At 35.3% G+C, this 15109-nt stretch overlaps 1 protein-coding gene across 8 annotated transcripts in view; it reads left to right on the top strand.

Annotated features, from left to right (window-relative positions):
• The window catches only part of RAPGEF2 (Rap guanine nucleotide exchange factor 2), a 164551-nt gene that overhangs the window by 47337 nt on the left and 102105 nt on the right, over positions 1-15109 (top strand). For 6 of the 8 annotated variants that reach the window (XM_023755336.1, XM_023755342.1, XM_023755338.1 and 3 more), the window contains 3 exons: positions 6214-6289; positions 8369-8536; positions 10929-10946. In XM_023755336.1, coding sequence (XP_023611104.1) covers positions 6214-6289; positions 8369-8536; positions 10929-10946 — 262 coding nt within the window. The remainder of the gene's footprint in view (positions 1-6213; positions 6290-8368; positions 8537-10928; positions 10947-15109) is intronic. The other 2 variants (XM_023755330.1, XM_023755345.1) reach the window with 1 other exon arrangement.

Here is a 15109-nt window from a genome sequence, read left to right as displayed (position 1 = left end):
TTGTTAATACATTCATCTGTTGATAGACCCTTGAATTGTTTCTACTTTTTGGCTATTGTGAATAATGCTGCAATGAATATTGGTGTGCAAATATCTGTTTGATATCCTGTTTTCAGTATTTTTTTATTTATGTAGCAGTGGACTTGAGGGATCTTAATGGTAATTCTATGTTCAACTTTTAGAGGAAGTGCCAAACTGTTTTCCACAGTGACTACACCATTTTATACTCCCACCAGCAAAGTTCAAGTGTTACAATTTATTTGCATCTTCTTTATCGCTGGTTATTATGTTTTTAATTGATAACCATTCTAATATCTCATTTGCATCTATTAGCAGTTGTGAAATAGTATCTCATTGTGGTTTGGATTTGCTTTTCCTTAATGACTAAGGATGTTGAAATTTTCATGTTCTTTCTTAAAATTTTTATTTTTCAATGACAGTTTACATTAAATATATGTTGTATTAGAGTCTAATAATTACAGTCATATACTTTACAAAGAGATCCCCCTGGCACTACACATAGTTATTACAGTATTATTGACTATATTTCCTATGTTGTACTTTACATCTCTGTGCATCTCTGTGACTATTTTCTAAGTACCAATTAGTACTTCTTAATCCCTTCACACCCCCCACCCCCGCAATGCTCCTCTCTTCTCACAACCTATTCTTTGTGTCTGTGAGTCTGTTTCTATTCAACATTTCATTTTTAAAAAATTATTGATTTTTAGAGAGAGAGAGATGTGAGAGAGAAATATTGATCCGTTGCCTCTTGCATACACCCCGACCTCAGATTGAACCCACCACCTTTTGGTATATGGGATGACACTCCAACCAACTGAGCCACATAGCCAGGACTCAACTTTTCATATTCCTATTTGCTAGTTGTATAGTGTCTTATTCAAGTTCTTTGCCCACTTTTTAATTGGGTTGTCTTTTTTTGTTGTTGAGTGCTAGGAGTTCTTTATATATTCAGGACATTAAACCCTCCTCAGATATATTATTTGCAAATATTTTCTCCCTTTTTTTAGATTGTCCTTTCAGTTTCTTGGTAATGTTCTTTTTATAGACAGAAGTTTTTTAAGTTTGAAGTTCAGTTTATCTATTTTTTCTTTGCTTTTGGTGTCATGTCTAAGAATCCATTGTCAAATCCAAGGTCACCAGTGTATTTATCCTTATGGGTTTTTTTTTCTAAGGGTTTTAAGGTTTGGGCTCTTTTATTTAGGTAAGTGATCCATTTTGAGTTAATTTTTGTTTATGGTAAGAGATAGGAGTCCAACTTTATGTGCAAATACAGTTGTCTCATACATTGTTGAAGACGTTTTTCTTGCCTTAGCTGGTTTGCTCAGTGGTTAAAGCACTGGCCCTCAGACTGAGAGGTCTTGGGTTCGATTCTGGTCAAGGGCTGGTCAGGGCTCAACGAATTGATGTGTCTCTCTCTGTCTCTCCCCCTCCCTTCTACTCTCTCTGGAAATCAATGGAGAAAGTATCCTTAGGTGAGGATTAGCAAAAGAAAGGAAAGAAGCTTTTTTTCCCCCTCATTGAATGAACGTCACACCTTTATCAAAATTCATTGGCATAGATACATGGGTTTATTCATAGACTTTTAATTTTATTTCATTTTGTCTGTTCCTCTGCGAGTACCACACTGTTTGAATTACTGCAGCTTTGCAGTAAATTTCAAAATCAAGAAGTTTGAGGCCTGTGACTTTGTTCTTTTTCAAAATTCTTTGGCTAATTAGGACCTCTTGCAGTTTCATATGAATCTGGAGATCGGCATTTCCATCCTGCAATAAAGGCTTTTGGAACTTTAATAGGGATTGCATTGAATCTGTAGATCACTGCGTAGTTTCTTATAAGACGTAATAACAAAAAGGAGTGCATTTGATGGGACTAATAGTCTGTTTCTGACAGTGGCACCAAGGGATAGTTGTATGTTTGAGTATGTATGGCTAGATGTATATAGATATTTTAAAAAGAATTTTTCAGATATGCTAAGTATGATTCTGTTTTTGATTTTCATAGAAACAATTTTGGAGCAGGGAAGGACTAAGTTAGGGCCTACTCTAACTTGATAATCTCAATAATGAGTAAAATACAGAATATGAGAATGGTCACGTTGGCTAGAGATCACAATGATACAGTGAAATATTGACTCTCCTGTTCTCTTCATCTTACATGACTTTTTCACCATAAAGTTTGATGCATTAAGTGTCACCATTTATAAAGAGGATTGCAAACAGAACAAGAATATCCATAGGAATCACTCGAAATGTCTAACTTGGAAAAATTGCTTGATAAAATAGTTCTTTGAAAGAATTTTTTTCTCATGTCTTTTATATTTTTCTCAGAGATAGTTTATTAAAAATGGCTACTAAAGTGTTGACTGGAGGGAAGGGAGGAATTTGGGAGTAGTGAATGGCAGGGATGGGAGGTGCAATAGTAGAGCAAGTCAGGATTACCGAGCTTGGCCGGATCTTCTCATGGTTTTAGTCCTCATAAAGCTGGGTCAGAGGGAATCAATCTGCTCTGGTGTTAAGATGGGAGTTCTCACAGATAGCGCAAAGGTGCTCTGTCTGAGTGCACTAGTGCAAAGTTTTCAGGAGGAGTGGGCAGTTAATATGCATAGCCACTTAATTACTTCCATACTAAGGAAAAAGAGTTTAAGTTGAATACCGTTTTCTAAAAAATTTAAGCATAAATTGATTTGAAATTTTAGAGAAGTAAATACACTTTTTAGGTGAAAGAAATTTTAACCCAAGCCGCTTAAGTTATAGAAGAGAATTACATACACTCTATACTTTTTTGGATTTTTCATAATTTGCCATTGATTCTATTCCCATTCCTATTATAATATTCTAAAGCTTCGCCTAACTGGGAATGATTTAAAACAGCCTAACTTGGAACATATTTTTACTGATTCTCTTTTACTTACATTACTAATTTGAAAGTATTGTGCTGGAATTTTCCAGATAAATATAGGGTATCCCACAAAATGTATACATACACTCTGACTAATTATAAAGACAGGGTTTATTTTTTAATTTAATCTAATTTTTAAAAATCTTTATTGTTGAGTATTACAGATGTCCATCCCCTCGCCCCTCTCCCCCTCATTGCCTTCCTCCACCTGGATCCCCTACCCCAGACCCCTTCACCACCCTATTGTCTGTATCCATGGGTAATGCATATATGAATATTAGTTCTTTGGTTAATTTCTTTCCATCCCACCCCCTCTTCTCTCTGAGATTCTACAGTCTGTTCTGTGTTTCCATGCCTCTGGTTCTATTTTATTCAAATCAGTTTATTTTGTTCATTAGATTCCTTGTTTGTTTATTTTAATTTTTAGGTTTCAATTGTTGATAGATATGTATTTATTGCCATTTTATTGTTCATATCTTTTATCCTTTTTTATTTTTCTCTTCTTCTTATTGAGAAGACCCTTCAACAATTAATGTAATACTGGTTTGAGGTCCCCTGGTGGTCTGGTGGTTAGGATTCAGTGCTCTCATGTAATATTGGTTTGGTGGTGATGAACTCCTTAGCTTTTTTTTGTCTGTGAAGTTCTGACCTTCAATTCTAAATGATAGCTTTGCTGGGTAGAGTAATCTTGGTTGTAGGTCCTTGGCTTTCATTACTTTGAATATTTCTTGCTACTCCCTTCTGGCCTGCAAAGTTTCTGTTAAGAAATCAGCTGATATTTGTATGGGTGCTCCTTGTAGGTAACTGACTGCTTTTCTCTTGCTGCTTTTAAGATTCTTTCTTGTCTTTAACCTTTGGCATTTTAATTATGATGTGTTTTGGTATAGGCCTCTTTGGGTTCCTCTTGTGTGGAACTCTCTGCACTTCCTGGACTTGTAATTCTATTTCTTCTACCAGATAGGGGAAGTTTTCTGTCATTATTTCTTCATATAGATTTTTAATTTCTTCCTCCCTCTCTTCTCCTTCCAGCACCGCCATGATGTGAATGTTGGTATGCTTGAAGTTGTCCCAGAGGCTCCTTACACTGTCTTCATATTTTTGGATTCTTTTTTCTTTTTAATCTTCTGATTGGGTGTTTTTTTATTCCTAAATTCTAAATCACTGATTTGATTCTCAGTGTCCTCTACTCTACTGTTGGTTCCCTGTGAATTATTCTTCATTTCAGTTAGTGTATCCTTCATTTCTGACTGGTCCTTTTACGTTGTTGATGTTTTCACTAATTTCCTTAATTCTCACTAAGTTCCTTGAGCATCCTTATAACTATTGTTTTGAACTCTGTATCTAGTATTTGCTTGCTCCCATTTCATTTAGTTCTTTTTCTGGGGATTTCTTCTGTTCTTTCATTTGTGACATGTTTCTTTGTCTTCACATTTTGGCTGCTTCCCTGTGTTTGTTGCTATGTTTTAGGTAGAGCTGCTATGTCTTCTGAAATTAGTAGAGTGGCCTAATGTAGTAGGTGTCCTGTAGGGCCCAGTGGCTCAGCCTCTCCAGTCACCTGAGCTGGGCATTCTGGGAGTGTCCCTATGTATACTGGCTTGTTGTAGTTGAGCCTTGATTGCTGTTAGCGTCACTGGGAGGACTTGACCCCCAGGCCAATTGGCTTTGAGGACCAGCTGTAACTACAGGTGAAGAGCTGCTGTGTAGGAGCTGACCCCACGGAGCAGGACTTGCTTCAGTGGGGCTTTGGTGCTCACCGATTCCATCCCTGGAGTGTGTTGCTAGTGGATGTGGTAGAGTTGTAATCGGCTATGGTATGAAGCTGTTCACCAGGTGCACTTGCTCTGTGGCCTCCCGGGAAATACAAAGTCAGCCACTGCCTGTGCCTTGCCAGGGGCCACCCAGCACCAGCTACAGAGTGATCTGAAGATGGCAGCTACTTGTATTGGGCTTGGAGGTGCCCAGGAGAGGCCAAGCTGTGAACCTTGGCAAGCTGCTGCAAGTGCCAGGTTTGGGGCCAATTATCTAGAGGTATGGGGCATGCTGAGTTCAGCTCCTACTTGTTTGAGAGCTTTTAGGAAAGTCTGAAGCCTGATCCAGGATGGGCCATTCATATGAACAAGACACTGCAAACAGCTTGGGTGGGGCTGCAAATAGTGTGGGCCAGGTTGATGGAGACTCAAATATGGTGCCTGCCAGTCAGCTCTGGGAAGTGGGGGAGGGTCTCAGCAGAGGAACAATGACCTCTCTGCCAGCACTTTCGTCTGGAAGAAAGTTGCCCCCCTGTTTCCGCCCTGATGTCAGATAATTTTGTTCCTCCCTGTATGTCCCTGGATCCAGTGCTGGAGCTCAGAGGGAGTGAATCTAAGTTAGGTCTGTGCGCGAGCACTTTAAGAGAAACTGCCTGGGTCTCTGGCTGCCTCTGTGTCACTCATCTACAGTCCCTGCTGGTTTTTACAGCCCAAACTTACAGGACTTCTCTTACCAGCTCTGGAACCCTGGGCTAGGGGTCTGGTATGGGGCAGACACACCTTCCTTGCTCCTCAGGGGAGGCCTTCTCAGCCAAGCTATCCCTCCCGATTAAAAACACGCCACACGTGGGTGTCAGACCAGCCATTCCACCCCTCCTACCAGTCTCAATTCTTTAATTCTCTAGTTGTAAGGCTTCCATTCAGCCAGATTTCAGGCAGTTCTGAATAATGGTTGCTCTGTATTATAGTTGTAATTTTGACGTGGTTAGGGGAGGATGCGAGTACCGTGTTTATTATGCCACTATCTTGATTCCTCTATAAGGCAGTGTTTATTAAAATAAATTTCAATTTCAAAATTGAGCTATCAGTCTGACTAGTGTGGCTAAGTGGTTGAGCACTGACCTATGAACCAGGAGGTCACAGTTCGATTCCTGGTCAGGGTACATGCCCAGGTTGTGGACTCAATCCCCAGTAGGGGGTGTGCAGGAGGCAGCCGATCAATGCTTCCCTCTCATTGCTGTTTCTATCTTTGTCTCCTTCTCCCTTTCTCCCCAAAATCAATAAGAATATATATTTTTAAAAGTGTCATTTTAAAAAATTTGAGCTATCAGCTATAAAGTGTGAATACATTTTTTGGGACACCCTGTATATGTCTGAAATTTAACAATTTGAATTGTTCCTTGTCATTCTGTGTAAATAATGGTTAAAGATAATTACTCTTTCTCCAGTGTGTATTTCTTGTATTGTTTTTAGTATTTATTACTCTTGAGGTTTGGCTTAAATTTTATATTTTTAAATCTTTTCTTTCTTTCTTTCTTTCTAGTTTTGGCAAGCGTTCTGCAGGAAGCTTTAGGCGTGGCTGTGAATGCATTGTTTTAGAGCCTTCTGAAATGATCGTGGTAAGACTACTCCTGAAGACATTCTTTCCCCCTTAAAAAAGTTATACAATTAAAGTACTTTCACAAACTACTGATAATAGTGTATTACATATTTTATAAGTGTGGATTTATTTATTGTATAACTTATAAATTTGAGTTCATAATCATAATTAATTATAGGATTCGATTAAATGAAAAAGATAGAAAGTTTAAAGGGCACACATGCCTAAATGTTTGCTGCTTGAACTTTGTAAATCAATCTATAATAATACCATGCAATTAAAATTTGGGGAGAATCTTTGAATTACAGGATTTTAGCTCTCCAAGTATTGATCGAAGTGAGTGAGATACTTAAAATGAATCACAGTGATATGTATTCAGACAACAATTACCATAAGGAAATCACTTCAATTTTTTAAACTAATTGAAATAAAAATGGGGTACTAGTTTGCTGGTTAAACAGTCTATCAAAATCTTTATCTCTTATTAGCTGAACTGTGTGATTTAAAAACTATATTTAGATAAGTCATATACATAATAATAATGCTAAATAGATATTAGTAATGTTTTTTAAAAATATTTTTTATTGATTTCTTAGAGAGCAAGGGAGAGGGGGAGAGAGAGAAACATCGATGTGAGAGCAGAACATTGATTGCCTGCCTCTTGCACACTCCCTACCCAGGACTGAGCCTGCAACCCAGGCATGTGCCCTGACCAGGAATCGAACCAGCAACCTTGTGGTAATGGGACAACACCCAGCCAACTGAACTAGGCTGGCCAGGGCAGCAGCATTTTTTGATGCTTTACAAAACACCTGTCACATTCTTCCTTCCTATATAAAAGTGATTTTAAAGTGGCATACTATGTATCCCTTTTTTAAAAAAAATCAGCAACTAAAATAGGATATGGAAGGAACTCTCAGTGTAGACATTCAGTTGACATGATAATCCTATTATTCCTCATCCAGCATCCTTCACCAGGAAAACCTGATAAGATAAATGGTGGCCTAATATAGATTATGATGGAAGTTTTTAATTCACATTTAATAAAGTATTTGGTAGACTACCACTCTATTTTTAGAGACAATAATAGGGTTTTTCCCTATGATGCAGGAAAATTCCATCAGAAATGAGAACTTCCTTGTCAAAGCTAGTGAACACTTTTGGTAAAATTTCACAAAATTTACTCTTACGTGAGAAAGTGGCGTGGTGGTGACTAAAGATTTAGGATTGAAAAAAAAATGTAGGCAGATAAATAGAACCTTGCTGGAACAGATCTTGAAAAGATTTTAGATAGTTCCTAGAAATTTTGACCTCCATTAGTGCTATTTTGGGGTTTCTCTGAAGGCTTTTTGAGCTTCAACATTTCCTTGAGAATTTTATACTTGCTGATAGTATACAAACTACCAGGGTTGCCAGTGTGAGAACAGCTTTAGCATCGAAATATGCCTCTATAGTGAGTAATCACATTTCATTATATCAATATGATGAGGATTAACTTAATGTAGCATATTCTCTATTAGTCCATTCACCAGAGTTTCTGAAATGTTTGAAATGAGGATTTTTCTTAAACAACACTATTTATAAAAAAAGAAACTGAATCCACAGAGTGAAAGTAGGAAGAGGAACCCTTAGGGAATCTACCAAAGCCATTCTGCTAGCAGTCCTATTTGAGTCATTTTGGATTTGGGTTTTTTTACAGATTTCCTCATATCCATCAGCGTTTTTGTGCTTTTAGTTGACAATGGGGCAGTTGCTTTCATAATGTGTGGTAATATATCCTGTGAGTTCTTCCACTACTAGATCAGTACAAAGACTAACTGAAAATATCTTTCCTTTTCAAAGCACAGGAAATTCAAGAATTACCCATATTGTCCCTAAGTGGAACTGAAAATGCCTCTTTGTAAAAGAAAAGTTACTCAAAACCGATCCGTTCCAGTGACGTTCCAAAACACTTAAGAATCTGTTTAGATAGTTTGGCTACAAATGTCTTTGCAAAATGAATGCATGTGGACTACTTGTACGTTTTATTCTGCATTTCATCTTGATTTAGAATATCATGTTTGAAGAAATGAAATGTTTTTGGCTTTTTCTTCTTCAGGTGGACTATATGGATGAAAATGAAGAATATTTCCAGCGTCAGGCTTCTCATCGACAGTCTCGGAGGAGATTCAGAAAAATTAACCAGAAAGGTGAACGGCAAACAATTATTGACACTGTGGATCCTTATCCTGTGGGCAAACCGCCGCTGCCTAGAGGCTATCATACGGTAAGTTACACATGTGTGATATATTTATCTTTCGTTTTTTTTTTTTTTTTGGAGTTTTGTGCAAAGACATTTAAACTTTATATTTTTGATGAATAATTCTATACTTACTCAAATTGCAGTTTTTGCTGGAAACACACATCATATGAATAGTTTTAAAGAGCATTGAAATAAGACATCAAAAGACATTGTTTAGCCTTTTTATTTCTGAAAATGTTCTCTGAAGATCAGTTTTGTGATCAGCATGTATAATTGTGACTGGGATATTTTAAGTTCTTATCTTAATCTAAAATTTTAGCCATCCCCCATCTTAATGACTGCTATCATATCTGTTTTTTATTCAAAAATTAGCTATAGAAAGATGGTCTAAAGTATTTCTAATAGGTTCAAAGATCCTCTTAAATGCTTAATTATCATTTATTTGTAAATATTTGATAAGGAAGCTATTTTTTGTTTGAGAAAACCAAGACACAGAGGAGTGGTTTGTACTAGACCCCAATAGAGGCAATTTTAGAACCTTTTTAAAGTTTTTATTTTATTTTTACTGCCTGGCTGTACTATGCCATATTTCTCCTGACAGCCAATCCAAAATAGTTGCAAATATACTTGAGGATTTCTATTTTCAAAAAGAAAATAGCTTGAATTCTTATATATATCATAATATGGCCAAAGATGTGTTATCTATATATGTAATACCATTAAATGAGTAGTCATTTATATTAATTTTAAAATAAAAATATGAAAAAATAAAAATAGATAATTGACAACTATGTTACATTTCACCTTTTTCTAACCCGTCTTTTTCTTTCTTTTTACAAAAAATATAAGTGCAAAAGGTGTGGGAAAATGTATATAGAATTAAAATTATATATTTAATTTTTAGTAACTTTAAGTGATATATTTTATACCCGCACTTCATATGTTCTGTTTGTGAGAGCTCTTCGTATTTGAATATTTAAGCACTTTTGATCACCAGCTACCCTTCTACTTCTATCACTACCCATGTACTATTTTAATTTAACATGAATTTTAGAGTTGAATCCTTTCATTGAGCTCATTTGGGTTGCTTTTTGCTCATCATAAAGACAGCTTTGTTTGTTGAAAAGACTTGGTATATTAAAAAAAAATTATGAAAGGTTTTTTGTTTCCATTGTCTATAAAAGAAGGTAGTATTTTTTAGTGTTGATGGAACATCATGGAAGAAGGAAATATAGATTAAAAATAGTTGTACATATTAATAGTATAATATATTTTAGCCATGTACTAATATTAATATTATTCTTTCTGTTTTAGAATTATTTTTCCATATCAGATTCCATACTAAGATAGTTAGTGGGAGTATCAATTAATTAAAATCTAGTGTTAAACCTGATTGGTCTAAAAATTTTTAAGTATGTTTTTATTGATTTTAGAGAGATTAGAGAAAGGAAGGGGGGAGAGAGAGAGAGAGAGAGAGAGAGAGAGAGAAACATTGATGAGAAAGAAACATTGGTCAGCTGCCTCCTGCACACCCCCTACTGGGAATAGACCCGGAAACCCAGGCATGTGCCCAGACCGGGAATCAAACTGGTGACCTCTTGGTGCTTGGGATGATGCTCAGTCCACTGAGCCACACCAGCAGGGCCTGATTCAATCACTTTCCCTTTATCACTGCCCTATTTTCAACTAATTTTTAAAAATGTGTAATAGTGGGTTTTTTTATTATAAGATTCATTTTTTAAAGTTATTTTGATTTAAAAAATGTTGTACCTGGTCAACAGGTATTTCTGTAAGAGAAAATTTGTGCTAGGATGAAACATTTAACTTGATTGCTAATGGATCATGTACTTGTTTACTAATATGTGAAATGTTGGTATTAATTTTACTAAATGAGTTCAGATTGGCCACAACATGGCTTTAATTGAAAATATTGGACCCTGTGTTTTTTGTGTGTATGTGCGTGTGTGTGCAAATTATGTTTTAATTATATTTATATAATACTTATTGTTTTGCCGAATATATTTTAACTTAGGGAAGCAATTTTGTATATATGATACCACAAAATAAAAAGAATAAAGTAAAAATAATTATTCTTTATTAGCTCTAAGTCATATTTACTTATTCTTAACAGAAATATTTCTCTCTGAAAGAACCCTGGTAGGGTAGGACTGAGGGTGCAAAGTTTATTTAAAGGATGCATGATCATATTTCATAGGTGGTTTTAAATGATTGCAAGTGCATTTCAAGTGCATGGCTGAAGAACAGAGAGGATGTTATACATATAGCCAATTCTATATGGTCATTCTTAACCTAATATTAACATTATCTTCATTTTGGCAGATGTACTATAGCATGTCTGATAATGTTCATCTTTTCCTTTCCTCCTCTATGGCACTCATTTCATTTTGGCTCAAAGGAATGCACTAAATCTCAGGTATTGTAATTTGTGTGTGGTCTCCTAACACTAACCTAATTTTATTTGTAAATTTGCACTGTAAATAATGAGTTTATAATATTGATATGTTTTGCTTAGTCTCATTCTTTTGTATTTTGCCCTAAATTAGTAAAATCTCTTAAAAATCTGAAACTATCAGTGGCTTAGGTGATGGCACAGGCTGCATTATTTGTGCAGATCTGGGGATGAATTGCCCTCTTTCTTTGAAGAAAGAATAAAAGTGCAACCTACTTATTTTTAAGAATGAGTGGAGCACTGTTCTTCACCAACCCTCTACAAATAAAAACATGAAGAGAGAAAGACAGACAGACAGACATAATAGACGTTTATTTGCTTTTTGTGTGAGAGCTTAGGTAAAATTTCTTTAGAAATTTATTTTAAATGTTATAAATGAAAGCTTTAAATTTCGGGAATCCTGATGTGAGAGCATTTTGAGAGACCAATGGTAAAATGACAGTCAGACAGAATAAAGGCTGAGTCCAAAGGGAAATAAGAATTTAAAATTGCTTATGTTTTCTTTCTTACGCTTTATTTTTAACCAGATTTCATGCTTTTATTTCATTCTGTATTTTAATCAAGAGGCCTATAATAATACCTTTGCTCATTTTCATACCAGTACATGATTAATTTATGATTTTCAGTGATACTCTTTTGAAATTGTGGTTCAAATTTGGGTTTATCAGGAAATTTGGAATCAAGGAATTAAAAACGATTTATCTCTGGAAACTGATTTAAGTAACTAGTAAAATTTTGTGGTTGAGGTTTCTTAATGCACAGGGAAAAGGTCATAAATAATTTAATTCACATTAGAAGTCTACCATCAATATAATATCTTTGGCTACTATTATAACCTTGTCTGATAGCATGAAATATTTATATAATTTTTAAAATTCAAATGGAGCAATTATTTTATGTTGCATACAAAACATACATACATATTAAAATGCCACAGGAGGCATGATTGCTATATTATATTTTAGAAGCACTGCTAATTTTAAAATGATGTGGTAAATCCAAAAAAATTGATATAATTTTTAAATTTTGTATAAAAATTTTTTAAAATACACCAATGTGTTTTGAGCTTTTACCTGGTAAAGGTATACTTTAAAAATATATAATAACATTTTAAAAGATATATCAGTGCATAATTAATCCTCTTTTTTAATGTGAAAAATTATCAGTCCAATTCCTATTTAGAACTAGGAATTGAATTAAAATGTGCACTGAATTTTGATGTATTCTTTATGTACACTTTAAAAAATTTGGTTTGTTGCAGTAGTTTAAAACAGATTATAATAATTTGATTCAGAAACATAAATACCCATATAGTCCATGTAGAACAGTGGTTCTCAACCTTGGCTGCACATTAGAATCACCTGGGAATCTTTTTAAGATCCTGATTTCTGGGCCCCCATCCTCCGGAAATTCTGTTTCTTTGTTACTAATGTTGTGGCCCACCCCATAACAAAGAAATAGAATTTCTGGAGGATGGGGCCCAGAAATCAGGATTTTAAAAAGGTTCCCAGGTGATTCTGATGTGCAGCCAAGGTTGAGAACCACTGGTGTAGAATGTTATCCGGACACTTTTTCAAGGCAAGTGTGTGAGGTTTGCCGAAAGAAAAAATATTTTAAAATGCGGTGAGAAGAGAAGATTGGAGATGGCTTTCATTAGCATTTCCTTACATTTTGATTATATTCTTAACCTAATTTTGGCAACAACATGGTCATAATTGAAAATATTGGATCCTGTATTTTGAAGGTGCATCTGGGGCTGTATTTAAGACAGCCAGGAAATAGGATGTGGCATGAATTACCAATCTTGGAGTGAGTAAAGATGTAGAGGCAAGTGGTAGTAGGTTCCTGGAAGAGGCTGGAAGATTTGGAGATTGACTTAGGGCTTTGGACAGGTTTACCTTGTCTCCTGGTTTAGAATAGGCTGGGTGGTTGTGGGGGTAGTTTTTTATTTTACCCATAATGAAGGCCCTCTCTGCATTCATGGGTGATTTATTCTATAGGTTTCTGTGGGAAGGGAAGTCTGAGTTCCATGTAAAAATGGACAGGAGAGGTGGTAAGACTTAAGGGGAAGAAGGACTGGAGTCATGGGGAAGCCGGTACATGCCTGTTCTGTCATCTTTTTTTTTTTTTTCCTTTATTTTAATGAAAAAAAGAGCTCTACCATCTTCTGAGTTTGGAAAGAGCAAAAATGATACAGCGAGGTTAAGCTGAAGGCTGAAGAAAAGTTGTCCTGGTTACACTGTGGAGGTTATGTGTACCAATGGACATTTCAAAAATTTTCAGCCTTTTAAGGCTGGTTGCATAATTAAAATGCTCTTCACACTTGGAAGTTATGATTGACTTTTCACTCCCACTCCTACTCCTCCAGAAAAGTATGGCTCTGTTGCTGTGTACAAAATTTGAACTGGGAAGATTTGAACACAGTGTAACAAAATTTTAATCAGTGCAGAATTTTTGAAAAAATCAAAACCCTTTGGGCCATCATATAAAAAGATATGTCCCACACATATCTTTTATTATTAGTCCTTTACTACAATATGAATATATATTTCAGAGTACTGTTTAATAATTATGTTTTGAGTCTTTCAGTAGATTAGGCTTAGTTTAAAGTTCTTGGTGCAGGTGTACAAAAGTAACGAATACTGTATAAAATTAATATAATGTAAGTTGAATTAAATGTAATATTACAACATTATTTGAATCATTTTTTATTATAGTCAGTGATAATACAATATTTATAAAATGTGGCAACCCATGTAATATGATTGATTCTTGTAAGAGGCTTATGAAAATAAGTCCCAGTTTTTATAAGGTTATTCTTTATAATAATTAGACAAGTCCTTTTTCTTATCATCTTTATATATGTATAACAACAAATTTATGTCCACCTGACTAATTTATTCATGTGATATTTTAAAACCTGTTTATATGCATATATAGAAATTATTCAAATATAGGGACAATCTATTAATTTCACTACTTTTCATTCTTCTTTAAATTCCCCAATTTCTTAATTGAACCTAAACCTTTGTCTTAAATATTGTCATTGAGGCCTGTTTGTGAAATATAATAGGATGGAGTTAAAGAAAACTTGTGTATTCTATTTCTTACAGAGAAGAAAGCTCAGTTAGTATTTCCATTTACATTTTTTGTTCATTTAACAAATATTTATTAAATACCTATCTTGTTTCAGTTCTGTGCCAGACTCTGGGGCTATAAAGGTTTACAGGACACACAGAATCTTGCTGTTAGTGACTTTATAATCTCACAGGGAATACAGAGAAGTATAATATAGGGAACTACATTATAAGATACACGGAACTCCAGGTACTTAGGGGCACATAGACAGGGTGCCTTGAGGAATCAGGCATAGTTTGAATGGCTTCAATATTTTGGCTCAAAGAAAAATACTTTTAATCCAAAGAGCCCAATAGAAATGTGCAAACTGAATCAGGGAATGAAAAATGGAAAAGGGTGTGTGTGCAGCTTGTTAGGGAAGAGTGACATACACACACAGACACACACACACACACACAAATCACAAATTTTGCTAGATACTATTTATCATATTCATGCCTGATGTTTTTATTTGCATAAGAGAGTTTTTTTAAAGAGGAGTGCCCAAAGTATCCTTTGCTTTTTCACGCTCATTATTAGCAGGTTTCCTGGTTCCTCTTCACTTAGATCATGTTGCATTTTAAAATCCTGCAGAAAGCTCCCTGTGGAAAGGTCTTTGAACAATAGGTGGACATAACAATCCTGTGCCATATGTGCTGTGATTTCTGGCAAAATGCAGCGTGTTAACACTGCTGCCGTGGTCTCAATCTCCTGGCTTTGGAGGGGGGGCTGTTTCTCTTTCTTGCAGTTATAATCAGGTATTTATGCTGATTTAATTTATACAGATTGGAAAATTACAATATAGAGGATGTATAGAAATTGAAATGTAAATCAGGAAACAGTTTAAAACATAAAATGATTCCTCTCGCTCTATTAACAACATGCATTGCAAATTCATGCAAGGCAGTTGAGAATAGTATGCACTGCGCTGTTTACCCAAGTTTCAGCTTCTGTTAGAGGATGTCTATTTTTATGTATTACATCATCTCTGCTGCAGAACTACCGTGCCC

This window comes from Myotis lucifugus, unplaced genomic scaffold (genome assembly GCF_000147115.1).
Source record: "Myotis lucifugus unplaced genomic scaffold, Myoluc2.0 scaffold_1, whole genome shotgun sequence".
NCBI lineage: Eukaryota > Metazoa > Chordata > Mammalia > Chiroptera > Vespertilionidae > Myotis > Myotis lucifugus.
This window is presented reverse-complemented; position numbering and strand designations above follow the sequence as displayed.